This window comes from Phalacrocorax aristotelis, chromosome 26, assembly GCF_949628215.1.
Source record: "Phalacrocorax aristotelis chromosome 26, bGulAri2.1, whole genome shotgun sequence".
In the NCBI taxonomy this organism is placed as follows: domain Eukaryota; kingdom Metazoa; phylum Chordata; class Aves; order Suliformes; family Phalacrocoracidae; genus Phalacrocorax; species Phalacrocorax aristotelis.
This window is the reverse complement of record NC_134301.1, coordinates 93,787-116,074: the sequence shown is the minus strand read 5'-3', so window position 1 is coordinate 116,074 and position 22,288 is coordinate 93,787. Positions and strand designations below refer to the sequence as shown.

The following is a 22,288-nucleotide window of genomic DNA, read 5'->3' as shown; positions in this document are numbered from 1 at the left end:
TCTTCACCCATTTTCTAATTTCTTTAAATACCATCTATGGAAAAATTCAGAGACAAACCATTTACTTTTAATGCAGTTTATTGAAGGCGCGGTGAAAAGCTGGGAAGTTTGAGCAGTCAAGGCAAGAAGCTCTGTTTATGTGAGTACAAGATGTCAGCTCAGAAGATTTATGCAGCAATAACTTCCCTTGGCATTTTGGGGGTGGGGATGGGGGGGTGAGCTCTTCTAAAAAGCAGCACGCTTTGAACTAGCCACCCCTAACATGCAGAAGCAAATGAAAGTACTACGTATTCATCTGTAAGCAAATTCCACAAAAAGCCTATGGCTGCAGTGTAACTAGCAGGTGCTTTGAAAGCTGAAATTGCCTTGCTTAAAATTTAAGTTCAAATTTGCAGCTCAGGGTTTCTTCTTTGACTAAAAAGAAAAAAAAATAAAATAAAAAAATAAACCCAAACAAACAAACAAAAAACACCAAACGGGGAGCGTGCTCTTTGCTGTGCCTCCTGGGGAAGTTAAATCATCACTCTCTTTTCTGAAATGCTTTGGGAGGAGCTGGAATAAAAAGAGGTGTCTTGCAAGGAAGAACTTTGTTGATGAATCTGCTCATTATGGGAAAAGCCAGAGAGACAGGGCAGTGCAAGAAGCAAACCCTTAAAGCTGTGATAATCTAGGCAGTATAAACTCAGAAATAATACTGTGTTGAGCACCTGCTGGAGAAGCTTGCTAGATGTGTCTTTAGGGTTGGGGACTCTGAAAACATAACTTGGTGGGGTATATATCTGATGCTAATAGGTGTGGGAGTGGGCTTGGTGACAAGCGTTGCTACTAGTGGGCAGAGAAACTACCCCGCATCATCTCAGTTGTAGGCGCTGCGCGTCTAAGTGTTGCCCTCCAGCGCTGGTGGCCGTGCCGCCTCCCCAGCCCTACGGCACAACGCACGGGTCCCTGACGACCCCGTAGTTCCCCACCACGCCGTTGTTGCACGCCACAACTTCGGGGCTGTTGGCAACGACGACGGGAGAGCCCCCCAGCTGCCTGATGACGCAGCCTTGGTTTCCGAAGCTGACCACCCCACCGGCCTGGCAAGCCCCGATCCTGGCATTCAGGCCCGCGTTTCCCGTGCTGATGACGGTGCGAGCTGGGTACCCCCCGCTCCGGGAGCTGAATCCCCCATTTTTGCAGTTGACCGCTCCGGGTTGGCAATACACCTCTGGGACACACTGCTTGGCCACCGAGCTAATGACTCTCTTGGGGTGAATCCCAGCGCTCCGGGAGCTGAAGCCTCCATTCTGGGAGCTGTGTCGTCCGGACCGTCTCCCCAGGGAGCCGTAGCCACACGCAGCCGCGTTTGCAGCCAGCATCCCGCAGTCATCGGGGATATTGTAGCCACTGCTGACCACAGCTGCAAGACAGCCCACAGGATTAATTATTTAGAGAGGAAAACTGGAAGAGTCTCACGAGGCAAGTTGTTTCATGAGTGACAGGACCAACCAAACCTGATTTCCCCTAGATTTGCCCAATGTACCTGAGCCCCTGCTCCTTCCAGCTCCTCCCCCATGTCCCAACACATCCCCTCACAGATCCTCCCAGTTCCCACGTTGCTCGTCTGGCTGGTGGCGTGTTCTTTCCCAGGTTCAATGCTCATTGATGCATTGCCCAGAGGGTTTGCCAGGACAGCTCACTGCGGCCTCCAGGAGTAGAACGGGGTCATGAATTTGCCCTTCCACCCTCCATCAAAAGCTGATATTTTAAAAAAAATTCAGAGGTATTTGAGATTTCTGGGTCTAAACCTTCAACATCAGCCTGGGCTGAAATGGAAAAGGGAGGCGGAGGCAGAGGGAGCTAGGGCAGGCAGATGCTGCTGCTCCATAAACTGCCTTTCCTAGAATGAGGGACCCTCATGGCTGAAAATCTTCGGGTTACTTACACACGCTCACCGGGTTCCCCACACATATCCTGTTAGGGGAGAGAAGAGAAATGCACGTTATCCTGTTAACCAGTTGCACGCACATCTAGCAACCTGACGTTACTCATAACTTCCAGCCATACATCCAGCCCACTTAATCCCTTGTTGTAACATGCCTGACTATCCCTAGGACAGGAACTGTTTTTGCTGGCACAGGGTGGCCTGTACGGCCTCCAGCCATCTCTCCAGCCCCAGTTTCTCTGATCTGGGAGGATCCTGGACTTGCAAAATTCACTTGGGAGCTGGAATTGTTCTGGACTCTGACATAGAGGAGAAAAGGAACAAGGTCTCTGTCACCCACCTGCTCTCTTCACCCTCCAGTAGAGTCTTGTATGTTGCAATCTCAATATCCAGGGCCAGCTTGACGTTCAGCAGCTCCTGGTAATCCCGCAGCATGCAAGCCAGCTCATCCTTGGCCTTCTGGAGGGCGTTCTGCAGCTCAACGTGCTTCTCCCGGGCATCTTTCAGGGCACAGTCCCCACGCTGCTCAACATCACAAATGGAGGTTTGCAGGCAGGAGACCTGTCAGAGGGGAGGATAACAGTGCAGGTGTGTTCAAGGCCTTTGTTGCCTAATTCCTGGACATTCTGGTTTTGGATTAATCCATTCTTCCAATTGCAAACAGAATAGAAACCCACCAGCATCCCTTTTCTCTACCCACTTTTTGACTATACACTTTCCAACTACAGCCTAGAGCAGGCCTTAAGTCCACTGAAGGCCAGTGCGTCATCTTCCCCCATATCTGAGCTGTCCTCCAAGACATTGCCCGTTCTGGAGACATCGCCTCCGGGCCTTTCCTACCTGCTTCTTCACATTCTCCAGTTCACACTGCAGCTTCTGTATCATCCGGGTTAGCTCTGAAATCTCACACTTGTTGCTTTGCAGATCATCGCAATACTTGCCTCTCTTATCCTGAAGCTCCTGAAACTGGAACCAAGAAACAAGGCAATCATCATTTTTAACCTGCAGCCTGTTAAGTTGCCAGGCAGACGCCCAGGTTGCTTCTTACTCACCCTGGTTTGATAGAAAGCATCAACTTCTTCTTTGCTCTTCTGAGCTATTTCTTGGTACCAGCATTCAACATTCTTGATGATGCTTTCCATGTCCAGGTCTCGGTTGTTGTCCATTTTCACGATGACCGAAGTGTCGCACAGCTGGCGATCTACCTGAGCTCGTTCCTACAGGTTGGGGAATGGCTTAGTCAGCTGTTAGCAATCCTCAGACTTTGTAGTGAAGGAAGAGCTGGGACAAAGAGCCACACTGCTCAGCTGATGGCTAGAACAAGTCAAGAAATGTCCCTCGGGTTGGCTCAGCAGAAAATCCTCCCTGCTGGATGAGTTGCCACATGTCAGCTGGTGACCTACATGCTGACCTGCAGCAATTCTGCCCACATCAAGGGCAAGGAATTTGAGTGACTTAACCCTTGGTATCCTGTCATCTTCAGCTGCTTTACTGATGTTAATGACAGGATTAAGCTGGGAGTCTCTTTAGCTCTAATCAGACAACTGCGATCCGGAGTAACTAGGCAGACGCATCTCTTTTCTCAGGGGTAGAGTTAAGACACAGCCAATTTATACCTGCAGCTGCATTAAGAAAAGGGGAACCACCCTATTTCCAGCACAATCGTGTTAATATTACATCGACCCTGTACGGCCATGCTTTCAAGTTTTCAGGACTTGGGATGAGACGGGTCCAAGAGGGGTTTCAAGCTGTAGAAATTTGGAGCGCCTGAAGGATGAGGCAGCACCGCCAGACTCCTGGGATGGACCAGAGAAACTCACCTCCTCAAACACACATTTCAACAGCTCTAACTGCCTTCTTAACAGATCGACCTTCACCTCCAACTCTTCCTTGTTCAAAAAGATACAGTCTGCATCCTGAAAAAGAGGAGACACATTCCAGCCCAATCTTGCTGAAAACATTGGAGAAACACAGAGAAGACAGAGGCAGCGCCAAAAAACCAGAAACGTGTTTCTACAAGATTTCAAGAGCAGAAAGGTGTGAGAGGGTGAGTCAAGATGCCCTGGTGTATCCTAAAGGAAAACCAAACCATTCCAATGTGACTTACAGGGATTAGTTTATTTATACTTAGGACCTAGCTACAAACTCAGAATTGACTAATGGGTATTTAAACATAACTTTTTTCAATATTGTTCAAATGATTTCTACTCATCTGTTGTCCGAGTATAAAGGATGTGACGAGGCTGTCAGCGTATGAGACGCCGGGTGTTCCGGTGTGACACCTCCCACTCTGTCCCCCTTCCACAAATACACCCTCCCATCACGCTTCCAGAACGTGCTCGGGGTAACAGAAGCGTTGCCATAGTGCTGATGATAGAAGCTTTGGGGATAGATTTTTACTTTCTACTTGCAATTGCCTCTTTTTCTGACCCCGCGTCTCTTTACAGGCCTCCCTCCTTCAGATTAATATAACACTTTTGCCAGGCATTTGCTAATAAAGCACTATTTCAGCCAAGCTTTACACCAAATAAACCCATTATAGGTATAATGATTCATGTATTTGGAGCTTCTCACCTTTTTGAGTGCCACAAACTCGTTCTCTACGGTTGTGCGTCTGTTGATTTCCTCTTCATATCTGTTGGAAAAGGAGAAGAAAAGGCCTGAGCCAAGCAATTCTATCAGATGTTAATGATCAGGTATAAATAACAACCTCCCCTTGCTCAGAGACTGCCATCAGGCACTCCAGGATCAGGGTACGGAGACCAAGCATTACACCAGCCCAAGATCAGAAGCTTCTTCATGAACGACATTAACAATGCAAAGACTTAGTGAGACAGAGGAATGTGACGTCCCCAAAGGGGATGTGCCACATGTCTGGGAGACGTTGCCTGAGATGAACCAGAGGAGAACTGAAGTGCCAACAGCTAGAGGAGCCCGGGAGGTCCTTACTTGCACTTGAACTCCTCCACCAGCTGGCTCGTGGCACACTCTTCGCTGCCCAGTTTTTGCTTTTCACATAGCAAGCAGTCCAGGCGCTTCCGCAGGTCGCAGATGTAATTCTCAAAGTACAGTTCAAGGTTTTTCCCTTTCTTTGGTAGGACGTATTGCTGCAGGAGGCCCCACTTGGTCTCCAGCACTTTGTTCTGCTGCTCCAGGAATCGGACCTGCAGGCCAAAAAGTAGCAATTCTTCAAATAAAGAGATGAATGCAATAACTCGACACCTGGGTCAACTGTCTGCTCTCACAGTGAAACTGCAGGGGTAAGAACAGGATTTTGGGGAAGTGAGAGGTGATATGCCATGAGGATCATAAAATCATCTGCCCTTACTTAGAGATCTGAAAGTCACATGTCTAAATTTTTAGAAATCTAAAAAGTCACATCTCTAAATCTGCCTTTCTCGCCAATGAATAGAAATAAAGCCCCTCTGGATGATCCCTGTGATGTATTTTAGGATGAGATTGAGTCCCCAGAGGGTGGAACCTGTTTGCCTCTTGTTTTTTCTACAAAGACATCCTAAGGTGACAGCTCAGACTTAGAAATCTAACATTTGGTGCCCGAATCAAGATTATCTTCCTTCACCTTCAGGGACGTTTTTGGAATGGTCGCTATATTTAAAGACAAAGTGGGGGAAAGGGTCTAATACGGGACGGAAAGATGAGCCTGTCAGGGCTGTAACTTCCAGCTGAGCTAGAACAAGGCTGCAACGAGAAATCCAGCCTTGAACTGTGGCCATCCACGGAGGAGACACCTGCAAGAAAGCCCAGTGCTACCACGGCCACAATACAAACACCATCAAATACCAGGACCAGCATGTGGCTGAAACGAGTCCTTCCCCAGTGCCGAAGATCTGACTCTGAACCGAGATGGCTCTGTGGGAATCCGGACCCTTGCACGGACCCAGCTCAGTGATTCGTGGCAGGAGCTCGTCCGGGGTTTTGGAAGAGGTTGGCTGTGTTTTATTTTCCTCAGAGAAGTGCAAGTCGGGAGCAGGTTTGCACTCACCTTGTCGATGAAGCAGGCAAATTGGGTGTTGAGGGTCTTGATCTGTTCCTTCTCCTGACAGCGTATTTCATGTTCCAGCGGGTCGACCCCAACACAGAGGGGCTTCAGGAGGCGTTCATCGATGCAGATGCCTTGGATGCCATCAGCCTTGCGATCGGGGTAACCTCTCACAATACTAAATCCCCTGGGGCCGCAAAGGCCAACCCTTCCTCCAACATTACCGTAGCCTATGCCGCCGAAGCCGAACTCTCCAAAACATCCAGCACCGCAGACCCCGTTCACGTAGGAAATTCTCCTGTTTCCACCCAGGTTGCAGACGCTCCTGCTGCTATAGGCACCAGCACCGCATCGGACAGGCTGGCAGGCAGAGGCGGCGTAGCTCCGACCACAGATCTCCGAAGCTGAACTGAAGCCTCTTCGTCCCAGGACGGATCTCACTGTAGGCGCCTGTCTGCTCATCGTGGCTTATTTGAAGGTGGAATATGAACGTTTAGGGGGAAGTTCTTCTGCAGGAGAGGAACAGAGATCCCGCTGAAGTGACACAGTGATGCTACCCCTTATATACATTTGGGAAGCTGGCCTTGATAGGATCAGGACCTTAATTTAAAGCGCTTAAGGGTTTGGTTTGCCTGGCAGCAATAAATGCTCCTCAAAATGCAAAACAGCCCAGCAAATACTAACTACTGAGGAAATAAAAAGGAATCTAAAAGTGCTCTGTTTGCAAGTTGGCTTAGAATATATTACGGTTTGAAGTGTTCCCCTAACTTACGCTAATTATAGTTTAGCAAACATTTTTGAAGAAACTCTTTGTGATTTGTTTGCAGTGTGTCGTTTGGGGTTTTGTGTCTCATGGGTTTTTGTGTATGATGGCATGTTTTGCAGACTTGCACTTTGTGGGGGTAATTTCACAATCTCTCCTTTTTTCCTCTCACCAGGCTTGTTCTGGGTGCGGAAAAGTAACCAAAAAAAAAAAAAAAAAAAGTCATCCAACCATGGAAAAACACTGTGGAATCATGTTGTGATGGACGGATCATTTCTGTGCCTGAAAAACCAGCAAATTCACTGAGTTATGGGTCTGGATTCATATACAAGGACTCAAAATGCCTCCAAAAAACATTCCCGTGCAGCATTTCACACCGACCTTCTCTTGCCACATGAAACGCCACCAAAACAGAGGAGGTTGCATACAGGAACTGAGGCAAATTTCAGTTTTCTTACTAGGTTTATGTTCCGTGCAGTCGGTGACATTTTCACTTGAGTAATGCTGCAAATTCTGAACGTGAAACTCATTTGACACAGGTAAATGTTTGGCCCTTGCTATATTGGAGCTTCTACCAAGCTGGGTGTTGGAGACCTTTTTGATGCATCTTCTGGGAGTCTCTACAGGGAACAAAAAAGGAACAGTAGCACATTTCAGCCTGGTGAGATCCACCTCATTCAAGAAGCGAGAGCTAAAAATTGCGTGACTTTGCCAGACACGTCCTTGACACCCAGTGGAGATACACCTCCGAGAGAGAGACAGCAACCCTCGGGTCCATGCTTGGGGCAACCGGGGTGATTCACCCTCCGCAGGCTCTGGTCTTTCTCCATCAACAGAGGAAGTCTTAATGAGTAGATTAGGCTGGACACCAGAGATGGCTTTGACTCATGTTGGCAAGATGAAGCTCTCGGTCCTAATCACCAGCCCAAGGAGGTGAGGCAGTGAACCTACCTGCCAACCATCTCGGGGCCTTCGCCACACTGACATTTGGAAAGCCAGAACAATAGGGCTCTTTCAGCTCTTTGAGAGTGAAGTGTTTGGGAGAAAAAGAGACATTATAGTGCAAACAGCTAAATGCCCTCAGCCTTTCCTAACTGAAGTTAGGAGAGACTGCATGTTAAACGTACAACATGACGGGCTCTGGAGACACGTGGTAGCCGTGTTCCCTCATCCTCATTAACCCCGCCCCTCCAAAAACATTTTCCAAGAGTTAGGATCAGGCGGTGAAAATCATAAAAACAACACTAAACCTCCTTAAAACATTAAACCTTCTAATATCAGGTTCGTAAAAAGAAGACATGCACACTGAAACCATAGGACGTGACTGCAGCACCGAGATCCGCCAGGCTATTAATTGAACGTGTAATTGCAACTTACGTGAGTTTGAGGGGCTGGTGGTACAAATTAGTTGCCTAAACTGGTACTTTTGCCCTATACAGGTGGGATAAATCAACATATTTACAGCATGACTTTCAGATTACACCTTTGTTTATAGCCTTTTAGGGCTCACAGTTTATACTGGGTTGCCAGCACAATTGGCAATATCAGTTAAAACAAGTATTAGAGACTTGAAGTTAAGCCTGTAACCTCACAGGTCCTTTAAGTTCCAAACAAAGATTTATCAGACGCAAAATGCACATTTGAATCCAAAGAAGAGTACAAAAGCCAGTTGTTACACGCTTTATGTAGGAAAACTGCATCCTGGACCAGATGCCAGACCCAAGGCCGGCGAGCCACGGCTCCCTTTCTGCACCCCATTATACACCCTGGCTGTGTGGGAGACACCTGGAACGCATCACAGACTGCAATTAAGCGTCTGCAAGCCAGCCGTGCTGCAGCAGCCCCACTTCCAAAACGCCTTCAGAGCCACTGGCAACCTGGTAGGTAAGAGATTTTGGGCGTAAGTTGCCCAGAATTGGGTAAAATTTCTGTGTTGGCCAAATCCCTGGTGTCGCTCCTGAATCCCCACGAGAAGGCAGCTGTGCAGAAGGTTCAGTTAACGCCTGTTTGGTCTTTCCAAGGAGCAACCACTGTTTCGCCTGTTGGTACCTCAGAACTCGGGAATCAACAGTCTGTTATTGTGAGTATGGCCATGGGAAATGGGAGAATACTCTGAAGCAAAAATCGCATCTTTTTGACTCAAAAAAAAATAAAAAAGGAGGGGAAGGACTGAGGAAGCAAAAAAAGGAAAATGTTTTGATGAGAGGCTGAACGAGTCAGTTGGACAACTCGCAATCTCTCCCTTTGTCAGCATTCTTCTCCCTGAATGCGCTGCTGGAAATGGAATTCATTATAAGAACATGTGAAGTTCACTAATTTGTTTTTTTTTTGCCTCCAGAGATGAATCTGAACTAGCTCTTAAAATATGTTTTATGCGATAGTCTCGAAGAGCCATGCTCCATCTCTGTAATTATCCACAGCCGTAGAAAACTCATGGCATTCAGGCAGGACAATGGCAATAACTTACATGTGCTAACAGCGTTTGAGAGATGGAAGATTGGGTCGTAACATGTAGTTTTATACACACAGTTTCATGGACTGTGTTGACTCTTGTCCATGTCATTCGTGAGATGCTAAAGAATTGATCTGATTAGCACAGCCTCGTTCCCTTGTATCCTATAACCAAAGTTGTCCAAGGGAATTCGATCTGGTCATGTATTTTTTCCCCTCATTAGCCTACATCTGCTCTTTGTTAGAAGTTGAGGCTGGGTTTTTCAAAGGATGTTGCTCATAAAATTCATCAAACACTGGGCCTGGGTGCACCTTCCTGCCTATTTCAGCCATCAAACTAGCCATGCATTCTAATGTCATCTTTGAGACTCCATCTATGGCTAATGGAAAAAGATAGGCATCTCCAGACGGTGATTCATCGCATCCGAAAATAGGCAGCTAAGACAGGTGGGAGGAATCCACCTCTGGAGGTACTTACCTCTCTTCTTACTGACTACCAGAGGCAGTCTAGACAACCAGACAACTAGACCAGGCGCCCCACTTCTGGATGGTTAAAGTTAGGTGAATTTAGTCCCACCCTTTGGGCGCCCAATTTCTTTAGCGGCTTTGAAGTCTTAATGAGAACACACAACATCACACGCCTTCCAGATCTGCTCAGCCCCTGATGCATGCACATCGCATATCTCCGTGCGGTGATGAGCGCCTGTAAAGCTGAGGCTTGCAACAAAGCGAAGGATTGTTTTGATCTTTTTCATGTTGATGTCTTCCTCCCACAGAATTGCACAGTGGAAATGAATGTGGGATGGATGGGAATGCAGGCCCCCGAAACGGGGTGGCATCACAGTGCCTGTGAAAGCAAAAAGATTAGGAAAGGGGGAAAAAAAATATCGCCGCTGTTCCTAGGTTACAGCATATTCCCTATAATCTACAGGAGCTCTTAGCCCTCCCAGCTGAAGCGGCTTCCTTGGGCAGAAGAGGGTCCCTGAGACATACAGAAGGAATTGCCTGTGGAAGTTGGGTCAGGTCCTCCTGGGAAGCACAGGAGATAAGCTCGTCCTTTCGTTACGCGAAAGCCCTGGTGCCCAAGCCCACGTTGGGTGCGATTTGTGCGGCTTTGCCACGCACCGCTGAACGTCTGGTGAAACGCCCGGCTGACTCACGAAGCGCTGGTGGTCGGAGAGGCTGGTCACAGGTTTAAAGTAAAGCATTTGCTAAATTCACTTATCAGGTGCAGAAATGATGGCGGGGGGAGTTTGGAGGTGACAAAGCAACACTAATTCTGTGTCATTTCCCTGACTTACTCTTCTCTTGCATAAAAAGTGACAGGATCGTCTATTTTCAGTGGGAACACCATAACCTTTATGAGACACTTAAACCCCTCTTAATGAATATTTATGGCTGCTCGATTGTTCTTTACTTGTCAAATCTTTCTTGTGGTTTTCTTCATTAAAGATTGTGACTGTTTTCTTTTGTGCTTTTCATATTTGATTGGGAAATAGCTTCCTATGACAGGAGAATTATGGCGGGGGAGAGAAAGCTCTCCCAGTTCTGAATCACAATTGCTTTGGACAGGAAAGACCTTCCCTCTGGATTCCCCCTTTTGTAAAAACTATCTGTCCAACTTGCCTCTCTAAGGTTCATTTCTTTGTTCTGCGCATTGGCTTTCATCAGTTTAATCACCAAGCGCTTCAGTGCTTTATGGTTGATTTATCGTCCTAATTTGTTGGCTTCTTTTTTTAATCTGCTCAAATGTCCAGTAAAATATCTCCCTTTGATCTGTTTTGAAATCCTGAGCTGGTAGTTGTAGGATTTCTAAAATGATGCTGAAAAAAAAAACAACCAAGCACATTCCTGAGGGTTTTTTTTCCTATAATGACCCCATTGCAGCAGATTTTGAAGAGGTATAAAATGTGTTTTATCGTCACACTTCTGTGGTAGACACGCTATAAAAATGCAAAGAGACTGACATGACTTCTCTACGAATCTTAAAACACCCATTGAATAGCGTTGGGTAGGAGCCAAATTTGGTGCAAATCAGCATAAATTAGCTGAATTTAAAAGGCTTCCCTTATTTACACCTGGATCTATATGACACGCTCCGGGCGGCCCTGCCACCTCTGCTTAATTGTTAAGACTTCTAACGAGCAGATACGTCTTGTCCAATTTAGGAACAGGGCGTTTCTGTATTCTTGGGAAATACTAAAAACCAGGTGGCGACTCCATGCACTTTATCGGAAAAAGAGCAAAATGTTTAAAGGTCTTGAGTCACCAAGATAGAAGCGAGGGTGCTGTAATTTATGCGTATGTCAGGACACTAAGCAATAGCAATACAAGCAGCATAATTACTCCGTGCTGACTACGGGAGGTGAAATGTGGTGTTTTGAATTGAGATTTCCTTTATGACTTGCCTGCATATGGGTGACCAAACTGCTCCGAGACAGCGAACAAAGAGCACCCCTGGAGTGCTGCCCCTGCTCTCCGTGACCCCGTGTGTCTCACTGCTACGACTCCACTGACTTGCCTAAAATGACGTCAGAGAGACTTTGATGAAATGGTGAGTCCTGGAGAGCTCGTTTCCAGAAACACTTCCCAGAGCACTCTAGGGAAAGGGTGCTGAATTAAATGCCATAACTCGTTTCACAGATAGCAAAGGTTTAATCAGGGAAAAAAAAAAAAAAAGGCTATTGGGAAGCAGGACTCGAGCGATAATAAGTGCCCCAACACAACCACTAGTCCTTTAAAGAAAGAGCCGAAATCAAAAGGAGTGTTTTAAGTGTCCCTTTTTTGATGTGATCCCAGTTGGAGTTTCTCTGATGTGGTTTCACGATGCTGGAACGTGCTTGTACCCAACGTGCCTCTCCCTCGTGTGTAAGGTGGGGGTTGAGGCTATTTTTACCACTGGAAGTAGAACGGGGCTTTCATTTTTCTACTTTAGGTCTTATGTCCTGGTTCTCCTGACTCTCACAGCTGACGTCTAGATCCGCGTGTTCCTGCGGCATGGAGGCGCAGCTGCAATCCGCACCCCTGGCCTACACATCCCTTGTGGGTGAGCTGAGTTTCCATGCTCTTTGCAGCTCGCTCCACGCCTCCCTGCAGTCCTACTGCAGAGTGGCCCCGTGCCCAGAGGGGCTGAGCTCTGGCACGAATAGCCCCCATCTCCGGCCCTAAATTCTTCACTCCCAGGGATGCAGCTGGGAGCTCCAGGGATATACTGCCTGCCTACAGAGCTGGCACCGCTTCTGGAGGTGAAGCCTTCAGCATCCAGCAGCGTCTTCGGGTAGGGATGCTCTACCGGCACTACAGGAGGACCTGCATCCATCCTCTGGACTGACTACCCGGTCCACGTCCCAGGGCGGCTTCACAGCCAGAGATGGTGTGGCAAGGGGTGGTGGTGATCGCTGTCATGGGAAAACACAAGCTGAACCTCTCATGGGGAGGACGCAGCCTTTCTCCTCCCCCTGCGAACCAGAACCAGATTGTCTGATGTTGTAAGGCAAATAGACAACCTGGAGCTTACTTACGCACTCTCACAGGGCTCCCAAGGTGTATTCTGAAGGAGAAGGTCACATCCACCACGTAACGAGCATTTCTAGCATTTTCCAGCCTCCTTGTCTCTGTTGAAGAGTCCCAAGGACTGAGCACTGCCCACGCATGGTTGTAGTGGTACCCACCTGCTCTCTTCACCCTCCAGTAGAGTCTTGTATGTTGCAATCTCAATATCCAGGGCCAGCTTGACGTTCAGCAGCTCCTGGTAATCCCGCAGCATGCAAGCCAGCTCATCCTTGGCCTTCTGGAGGGCGTTCTGCAGCTCAACGTGCTTCTCCCGGGCATCTTTCAGGGCACAGTCCCCACGCTGCTCAACACCACAAACTGATGCGTGCAGAGGCGACACCTGTCAGGGGAGACACAAGAAGTCCTTACTCTCCCTGTCCTCTTTCTTGCCATGCTCACCTTTGAAAGATAAACTCTCGATATTTTTTTTTTTGAGAGTCCCAAATTGGGAAATATTGAGGATGCTTTTAGGAAAGCCAAATATTTCCAAAATCAAATATCAGTTCTGAAATACTGAAAAGCTGGCCATGTCCCTGTCCTGCCAAGCTGTGTGTAAGCCTTGTTTGGAGGATAGCAGTACTTTCTTCTAATTGGAACTAATAATTAAGGTTTTCCATTACTTCCCGTTATAAACTATATAATGAATTAGATGGTCTGCAAATTACACCAGTTTCTATGGGTGCTGAATTACTGGTGAGTCATAATGCTACCCTACTTATTGGATGCTTTGAAGCTGTGTCAGAAGCATTGTCTCCTGCCAAAATTCTTGCTGGAGCAATTTTAGAAGTTTTCCAAGTGGCTGTAACTAAGCCAATGATGTAATTTGGCACAATTAGTTCTTTGCAATAATCAAAATAATCCAGCAGAAAATAGGCCAGCAGATAATTCTTCTTCCCTGCTCAGCACTGGTAAAATCTTCTCTAGGCCAATGGAGCCCACGTGAGTCAATGGTCTTCGATAAAGATAAACTTTAGAGAACTTCGATAAAGTTCTCTACAGAGCTGTAGAGAACGTGACTTGGGATCTCACATCTAGGAGATCCAGTGAGTAGATGTGATCCATCGTACCCACTTCTTCATATTTTCAAGGTCACGCTGCCTTCTCTGGATCACAAAACTCAGCTCCTCAGTCTCTTGCTGGTGGGACTTTTGTTCATTGCAACGTCTCCCCTTTGACTCCTCAAGCTCTTGGTACTGGTTGTAGGAAAAAAGAGAGGCGGCAGTTAATACAGGCAGCGTGTGCAACATGGGCACCTTGCTTCTGTTTCCAAAGTGAATTAAACTAGTTTTAGCGAAGTCCTCCTGACTTTGCAGCTCCTGAGACTTTCAGCAGCAAATGGAACTTCCCTCCTGTAGCTTTGGCTGTTCAGCTCACCTACAGCCTCCCCGTTCCCAGCATGACTGACTCCTGTCCCATCGCACTGTGCCTGTTTTGGGGATGTTCTCATGACTTTGACACCCCATCCAGTTTAGCAGAACGGAAAATTAGGTCTGGAAGCTACATAGTGGAGACAAAAAGAGAAAAGCCACCAACTTTCCACTACTACCTTCAACGGTGAAAGCATTAAGGATATGTCAGTGCATGCTACAACTTACCCTAGTTCTGTACAACGCACCCAGCCCTGCCTTGCTTTTCCGAGCCGTGTCCTCATACCAGCACTCACCGCTCCTGAGGATGCCCTCCACATCCAGGCCTCGGCTGTTGTCTGTTTTCACAATGACAGAGGCGTCGTGGGGACTTCTCGTTTCCTAGAAGCCATGTGAAGTGGCAGTAACCTGCCCCTGGATTTCTTATCTTACACTCCAGTGGAAGTAGCACCACCACTGGGAGTTTGTCCTGAGCCGTGACCCAGGAGTTCAGACTAGATTTGGTCACACATGCAGCTCAAGGAGGGAGGTTGAGGTCTCAAAGTCTTCCTTATCTGGGATTCCCATTGCCTCCCAAAGAGAGCTTGATGGATTGGTTTAATCAGGCCTAAATCAGTGCAGGCAAGGAGCAGCTGGTAGGAATAGCTGCCATCAAGCAAGGTTTGGGCAGGAGCATCCATACCTGAGCAGAAGCACGTTTCAGGAACTCTTATCTCCTGCTTTAGGGTTTCCAGCTTTGCTTCCAGCTGTGCCTTGGTCAGGCAGACACAGTCTGCATCCTAAAAGAGTTCCCAGATGTTCAGAAGTCAAAATAGTGCATGCACAGAGACCCAAGGCAATTTCACGATATTTTTAGGGTAAGAAATTTTGTTTAGGAAATATAATTGGGAAGCTCAAACATGCCCAGGACAGCAACAGCTGGCGGGGTCCCAAAAGCGTGTACAACATGGCTGCATTTTTGCTTGAAAATCACCATGATCTGGGCGTTAGGACTAGCAAGCTGCCAGTCTGGAATGAAATATATTCTCTGTGCTGAAGGGCAGAGGTTTAATGCTCTCTGGCAATACTCTGTGACATGTTTTCCTGCAGCCATTCTTGTCCAATGACTTTTAACATTCTCAGGAGGTGACCCTTGCCTTGCGAGGAGCAGATCAGAGGAAAGTCCTTGGATCTCCGCATCCAACCCTTCCAGTCATCCAAACTTCTTACCTTCTTCAGCAACACAGACCCGTTGTCAGCAGTGGTGCGTCTGTTCACTTCCTGCTCGTATCTGTTAGGGAAGAGACGGGGGTTTGGGCTATTCTGAGACTGGAGACCTTGTTTGTCTGGGTGTTTAGGGGTCAGGGTGCTTTTGGACCTCGGAGAGAAGTCCATTAATATGAACAAAAGTGAAGGTCCCATTAGACAAGCTGTCAGAGCTCACTGCCCCGTGGGTGGTTTCTGCTCACTCACTTGCACCTGAACTCTTCGACAGGCTTCTCCGTGTCATCCAGCTCAGGCTCCATCTGCCCCCTCTCGCACAGCAATGGGGCCAGCCACCTCTGCAGGCTGCAAATGAAGTTGTCCGAGACGTGCCCGATGTTCTTCTGGGATGGCAGGACCTGCTTTTGGAGGTCCCATCTGGTGGCCAACACCCTGTTCTGCTGCGCCAGATGCTGTACCTGCATTCAGAAAGCACAGCCACCTTCTTCAGGCGTGTGCTTAGATTCATTGTACGGGGACCAGACGAACGCAGGGCGAACAAGGCACCTTCTCTTCTGAGCCAATGCTCCAGGGGCTCGTTATGGTTTGAAGGGGATGAGAGGACAAAAGGGGGGCGTTGTGATCTTCATAATCCAAGAATCCTAGAGAATACTGGGTGTGATGCTCTCCTGATTTGCAAGGAAGCCCTAGAGAGCACAGCCTTTGTGGCAGCTACAGAAACCATGGAATATTTAAATAGCTCTGCATATTAATTAGCTGATAGTGGAAACCATCATTTATCAATAGAAGACAATGCAACTTCACAAGGTCTAACTACACAGAGAGGAGTCACCGGTGCAGGCACTCAGTAAGATACCTTGAAGGAACAGCTCCCTTCTGCTATTAATAACAAAAACAGATGCAGACTATTAAAGCACATAAATTACCAGATTAAAATAACATTATCAGCTAGATCTGGACTTGCAGCTCGTTGTACTAGAGCCATGCACAAGGCTCATGGAGTAGGGTGAGAGAAAGGGAGGAATCAAAGACCTGAGCACAAAAAAGTGTCCTTCACACTTAAACCTCACCATCCCTTTAGGTCTTGCCTCAGCTCTCACCGTGTCAGTCAAAGAGGCAAACTGGTCAGCGAGGCTCTTCATCTGCTCTCTCTCCTGCTTTCGGATGTGCTGGATTTCGGGGTCGATCTTCACATCAGGAGGCTGCAGCGGGCGCTCGCTGACGTGCTCCGCACAAATACCTTCCCTGTAGCAGCTCCTGCTGTGGAAGCCTGAGCCATGACGCCCACCTTGGCTGTTGGCGAGGGTGCCCCCGCCCCTCCAGCCCCCGCAGACCCCCTGTGCAAGGCTTCGGCCAGAAGGAATCCATTTGCACCCATCTGTGTTTTGGAGGCTTCTGCTGCTCTGGCTCCAGGCTCCACGTCCTCCTCCACGTAGTGCAGCGGGGGGGGAAGCGCTGCTTCGGCGGCGGCTCACGCCGCTCGCGGCAGGAGGCGATGAGAGGAGCTTTCGTCCACGAAGAGCCCTTCCAGCTGACGGCTGCTGGCTCACGCCGGCGGACGTGGTGGAGGAGAGGATGCTGGAGGACAGCAGAGCATGCAACTCAAAAAGGTGCCCCTCTGCTCCGATAACCCTGAGCTCCTCCTTTATATGCATCCCAGAAGTGGGGCTTGGTTGATGCAGATGAATAATTTGGGGTTTTCTTGGAGTTTGCCTCGCCTGGCAGCAATTCGTGGGTTTAAATATGCAAAACAATGCATAACACTAAGCGTTTGTGAAATCCTATGGAATTTTACTGATTTTAAACAGCTTTGTTTGCATAGTCAGCTTGGAGGATCCCATGGGCTGGGTTTTGTGAGGATTCTTCTTTCGTTTTAGTTTGTCCTCATTCCTAAATTACAGTTTAGCAGATGCCCTTAAAAGTATCTCCCTCTGTCAAGGACGATCTGTAAAGGAATGGTCTGTTGAACAGCAAATTAAAAGTGATTTTTGCAGTATGTGTTCTTTCCATAGTCACTCCCTTCACAAAGGACAGTATGAGTCCACGAGGCACAGCCAAAGGCGACCCACTGCGTGGAAGCCGGGAACCATAGCGTGGGCCGGACACGCGAACGTCCTCGCTGGGGCACAAGAGGGCAAAATAATTGTTTTTTTATAAATAGCCCTCCGCACAACCATCCTCAGGTAAGGACCATAACTGACTGGGCAGGACCCATCTCCTTTAATTCTGACGCCAGGTCTGCGCTGAGAGACAGGCGTGTCGGAGCTAGTGCTCTCCAGAGAGCCTTCCTCTTCTTCGTCGAGTCCAGGGAAGCCTAAAGTGACCAGCTCAAACATGGATGCCCAACTTTTAGAAGAATAAATTAGCGTAGCTGTATCCTCCTGTTAAGTTTTCGTCTCTGATTGTACAGAACGCGTTGAAAAATGATGCTCACGTGGAGAAGACAACCAATAGCCTAGAAAATAGGAAGCTCAGCCACAAGGCTGTTAACTGGATGCTTGTTAATCACTTGACTGGAAACAGCGGTCGGCTTCGCCGCGGTGAGCAGACGATGAATGCACCAGCAGCCAGTATCCTGCAAAAAAACCTTACTAGTACAGCTGCCGTATGGCTACTCTCTGCTACTATCCTTTATATTTGAGCTTGTAATTAAAACCCTCGGGATACCTCAAGGCAAATAAAAAAGATTTATTAGGCTTGCTTGACAGACAGGGAAGAAAAGGCTGATAAGTTTAATATATTTGCTGGGAGCCTCACAATACCTCAGAGGTGGAGCCAAGATTACGTCTCTGTCCGTGTGGCTTCTTGCCAAAGCCTCTTTCAAAGCAGAAAGGCGAAGGGTTTCGTTTCAGGCAATGTGAAAGAAATGGGTTTCCCCTGCTATTATGCCAAACTAATCCTTAACTTTGTCAATAGGCTCAAACCTTGGTCAGTTTTTTTGGCAATTAAACATTTAAGCACTTCAAATTCCCAAGAAATTTTGTAGCATTTCAGTTGCTCATTTTTTTCCTTGCTTTTGCAGGGATTTATTTTTTCTGGTTTTTTTCTTTCCACCAGGCTCATTGGAGGGCTTTTTCACCACCTTTCGCAAGAAGGCTGATGAAAACCAAAACTGGTTACCAGAAACCTCCAAGAGCGGCTGTTGCCAAAGGTTTTCTTGTACCTCATTATTTGCAAATGTTCTGCACTGGAACAGCCTGCCTTTAGCCCAGCAAGAGGGGTAATTGATGGTATGAAGTCGCTGAAAAGACAACTAGCTTAATTGCAGGTTCTTGACAGCACTATCAATTACACCTACACACACGAAGAGCAGCAATGATTGAAGTCCTGGATGTCTCACTCGGCTGCTTAAATACAGGCAGAGTCCGTGGCAGTCGCAGCTGGAAGAGCAGGATTGGAGCCCGGGAGGAGGGCGCTTGGCCTGGAGCTGCTCCGACTCGGTCTTCGTGTTGTGCTTTCAGTTCGTCTCTCCTCGGCCTCCCACTGGATCCTCCTGCCGCACCTGCACGGCCCCAGCGACGAGGAGCCACGATGCTCGACGGTCCTGCTGCGCCGCCCGAGCAGGGGCGGGTGACCTCCCGGCACTCTGCCTGGCCCTGCTGCCGGCAAGGAGAGCTCAGCGTCTTTGCTTCCTTGCTGCGGTTCGCGCCTACAGCGTCATGGATGGCTTTGAAAGTTTTCCTCCCGTCCATACACTTTGAGAAGCAAAACTTCCAAACTTGGGTTTTCACACGCCCAGATGTAGCGAAAGGTTCATCGATCCGGATCAGCCTCGCCTCTGACCCTGAGTCTAGATGTCCCCTGACAACCTCGAGTCCCCGAGAGGCAGGTGATGCCACCTGATGCAACCCTTGGGCTGTTCCCGGGCTGTAGTTAAGAGGACCACAAGGTCAGCTCTGCCTTCCTCTCCCAGCTTCATCTCATCCCACCCAACTTGCTGCAGGAGACAAAGTTTTTGCGTGTCATTTGACAGCAGAGAGTGTCCAGGCTTAAAATACACCAGACCATCTCCGTTTGTTTCCATCCAGTCGATGGAACTCAGCGTATTCATGTCAGAGCACCTGTGTTTGCTGCAGCTCCCTTTCAGGAGAGGGAGGGCTGTACGTGTACGTGGCACCAGGGGAGTAGCTCCCAGGGTAATCACAGCTCATTAATTTACTGGTAATCACCAGGAATTTTGGAAAGAGGCCCAGCAATGAAGATAACCCACAATTTTCATGGTGCTACAACGTAGGGCTGACTGATTTTGCAGCTTTTTGCCAAAGTAAATCAGGAGGGAACTTCTTGTTCCAGCCACCTCCGCACAGCGGAGAGGGCACGAGCCCCAGACTCCCATCAGACAGAGAGAGCGGGAGAGCCGGCGCAGAGACCAGCTCAGCGCCTCTTGGTACAACTTCTTTCTCCCACTAGGTGGTGGTATCTAATGTATCTTGAGCCTCCCTGTCCACATGGGTTTCTTGGTTGGGATCTTGGTGGTGACACGAGCCTGTTCACACCTAGTTCAGCGCTCAGAAGCCTCGCAGGATGCCACTAGTGAGAGCTAGCTCACAGCTGTAGAGGGCAATATTTAGATGCCAGAACATTTAGAACCTCTCCTTGCGAGACGGTGAGGTTTCATATGGATTTGTACGCTGAGGCTGACTCTGAGCCTGAGATGTTTGGTAAAATACCTGTGCGTCCAGCGACGCACCTCTGGCAGGCGCACAACGCTGAGGCAGAGAGCTACCGCCAGCTTTAATGACAGCTTACCTGCTGTCATGTTCTTCACCACCTTGGTGTCCTCCCCTCGTACCTGAAATCCTGCTCATCCAGTCAATACTCTCGGAGGCTCAAGCTGTGCCGAGGCACAGGGTGTCAGCAGACACCTTTCAGTGTTACAGCCTGAGCATGTTTACAGTGTTGTGATGACTGATGGTAAGGCATTACCCGATATTCTCCTGAAGGCCCCATCTTACAATCTTCTTCTTCTCATGAGTTCAGCTCAGCCCCTAAACCTTGAAAATCAGACCGCCTCTGGGCACAGCCTTAGGCATTTCCATCTTGCGGCATTTTCCATCAAAAAATACATGGGCCATATCTAAGTGACGTAAGCAACTCAGCGTCGAGCCAACAAGAAATCAGCAGTGGACATGCCCCCGTGCTCCCCACATGGACGTTGCACCTCTTTTAGCCACTTCCCACCCTTTGCACGTGCTGTGGCTGTAGAAAGAAAATCATCTGCTTGATCATCCCAGCTCGAATCTGTCTGGTCCAAAGGCCCCAAGTCAGCCTTGGTCTTAGCCACGTACACAGGTTCCTCACAGGTGCCAGCAGGAGCTGGACCACATAACTGCTGAAGAAAAGGAACAGCAATAATGAAGCATTTGAAAAGTCTTATATTTTTAGACAACTGAAATCCTGGACAAGACTTTTCACTCCTACTCAGGGATAGTTTTATACGGAAGGAGGTGGCAGAACACTCGTCTCCAGAAACCAGAGATATGATTATAGCTTAGCTGACAAGCAGAACAAACCCTTCCAAACCCTTCCTTCACTAAGGTAGCCCAGCACTTAGGGCTATGTGCTACCAGTGCGTAAACAGCACTTAAAACGACTTAGTGGAAACGCTGGGCAAGACCCTCATACGAGTTGGGGGTTAGCGATCTCTCCTCTAAGCAGGTCTCCCGGGCGCCTGTTACAGTCACCTGAAGCAGATGGTTTGCCTGATCTCCAGCAGGTGATTCATCCCATCCTAAGGTAGATGCACAAATCAGGTCTTTTGAGCTGCCTCCAGAAGTGCCTGTTTCTCCCCATGGACTCTATCTTTTTCCTTCTCGACTTTTCACTCTGCAAAGCAGATCAGTAAAAAAACCCACAGACCTGACCACAGTGGTCATATTAATTCTTTATTTCTTCTGATTAGAGATGAAAAGCTGTAGGCACCCTGTCTGCATAATTAATTTAACCGTGAAGCTGAAGCCCAGCTCGGTAGTGTGCAGAATTGCCTTTCACAGCTTCGACTTTTGTTGTAAGAAGGGAGGCTTTGTCTCGACTGAAGAGTCTCACCTAATCGCTCAGATAAAAAATGGGGTTGTGATGATGCAGCTTATTTATCACTTGGACCCTGAAGAAATGAACTGCTTCAGTGGGTGGTGTAGAAGCAGCCATTAACAGGGTGAATAAACTGTCTCAGCTGTTGGAAGGTAGCGCGACACGGCATTTTGCAAGCCCAGGTAGGTGCCTACCACCCACACGTGGGATGGGAGCCAGTGCAGATGAAAACACAGGCTATTCCCAGCAGGGTTTGCTAACACGCTCTCCAGATTTCACTACCACAGCTGACTGCTTCGCAGCTTGCGCCGGGCTTTCTGTGTTCGATGAGGGCAGCGATAACCTAGTTCTGACTGAAATACAGCGTCTAGACCTCCCCACATGCAGGGTACTCATAACTGCTTCCAGACTGTCCCATAACGGTTTGATTTAGCCCTTTGTGGCTCCCTGTCAACCTTCTCTAGTTGTTTTCATGGCTCTACAGCCATTTGCAAATGGGTCTCCACTGTGAGTTTCCCACCGAGCTGAGGATCTCGCTCCCCACCAGCTGCCACCCCCAGAACTCTTCGCAGCTGGATTTCCTTGAAAAACAGTTAAAAGGATCCTACCTTCCCTCCAACTGGGGAAAAGGCACGAAATATCCCTGACGAGCTTTAAACTAGACTCCAAAGGGGAGGGGGACGACATCAGGCTTGCCCATGACAAGCTGTGGATGACACACCAAGGTTAGAGGGACGGGGTGCTAGCGAGGGCCCTCAGCCTGTTGCTCTGAGACATGCTGGCTACACTGCAGCACACCTGAAGTCCTACAGAGATGGTTCAGGGGCTCCTGAGGCAATAGGAACCACGAGGGAAACGCCAGTGAAATACCTCGAAGGAATTAAGGGCTGTTCCTCCAAGAAGGCGACACGGGCGACAGCCCCGGCTGAAGTGCCCCTACGCCAGTGCGCGCAGCACGGGCAGCAAACGGGAGGAGTTGGAAGCCACTGAGCTGC

The 22,288-nt window shown here is 48.4% G+C and overlaps 3 protein-coding genes across 3 annotated transcripts in view; all 3 read right to left on the bottom strand.

Moving 5' to 3' along the window:
* LOC142048705 (keratin, type II cytoskeletal 6A-like) overlaps positions 1–22,288 on the bottom strand; it is a 111,368-nt gene that overhangs the window by 42,198 nt on the left and 46,882 nt on the right. The gene's annotated exons all lie outside the window — the stretch shown is intronic.
* LOC142048707 (keratin, type II cytoskeletal 4-like) lies at positions 924–6,389 on the bottom strand. The gene is made up of 9 exons (XM_075075845.1): positions 5,931–6,389; positions 4,877–5,091; positions 4,502–4,562; positions 3,748–3,843; positions 2,980–3,144; positions 2,768–2,893; positions 2,268–2,488; positions 1,928–1,956; positions 924–1,402 (listed from the first exon to the last, which is right to left on the bottom strand). Exons 1-9 carry the CDS (start codon positions 6,387–6,389, stop codon positions 924–926), a joined length of 1,851 nt encoding a protein of 616 aa, XP_074931946.1.
* On the bottom strand, positions 12,439–18,955 carry LOC142048514 (keratin, type II cytoskeletal cochleal-like). Its single transcript, XM_075075511.1, is given in 12 exon segments — positions 12,439–12,539; positions 12,663–12,691; positions 12,813–13,033; positions 13,761–13,886; positions 14,289–14,441; positions 14,729–14,839; positions 15,270–15,330; positions 15,513–15,721; positions 16,364–16,551; positions 16,594–16,873; positions 16,875–16,981; positions 18,766–18,955. Coding segments are annotated over 12 exon segments (1,776 nt in total).

Bases quoted from the DNA above. Each gene is read 5' to 3' on its own strand.
- LOC142048707 (XM_075075845.1), bottom strand. From the start codon at position 6,389: ATGAGCAGACAGGCGCCTACAGTGAGATCCGTCCTGGGACGAAGAGGC. The intron at 5,092-5,930 runs GTGAGTGCAAAC...TTTGGCCTGCAG, and splicing joins TTGCCTGCTTCATCGACAAG to GTCCGATTCCTGGAGCAGCA. The intron at 4,563-4,876 runs GTAAGGACCTCC...CTTTTCCAACAG, and splicing joins GTGGAGGAGTTCAAGTGCAA to ATATGAAGAGGAAATCAACA.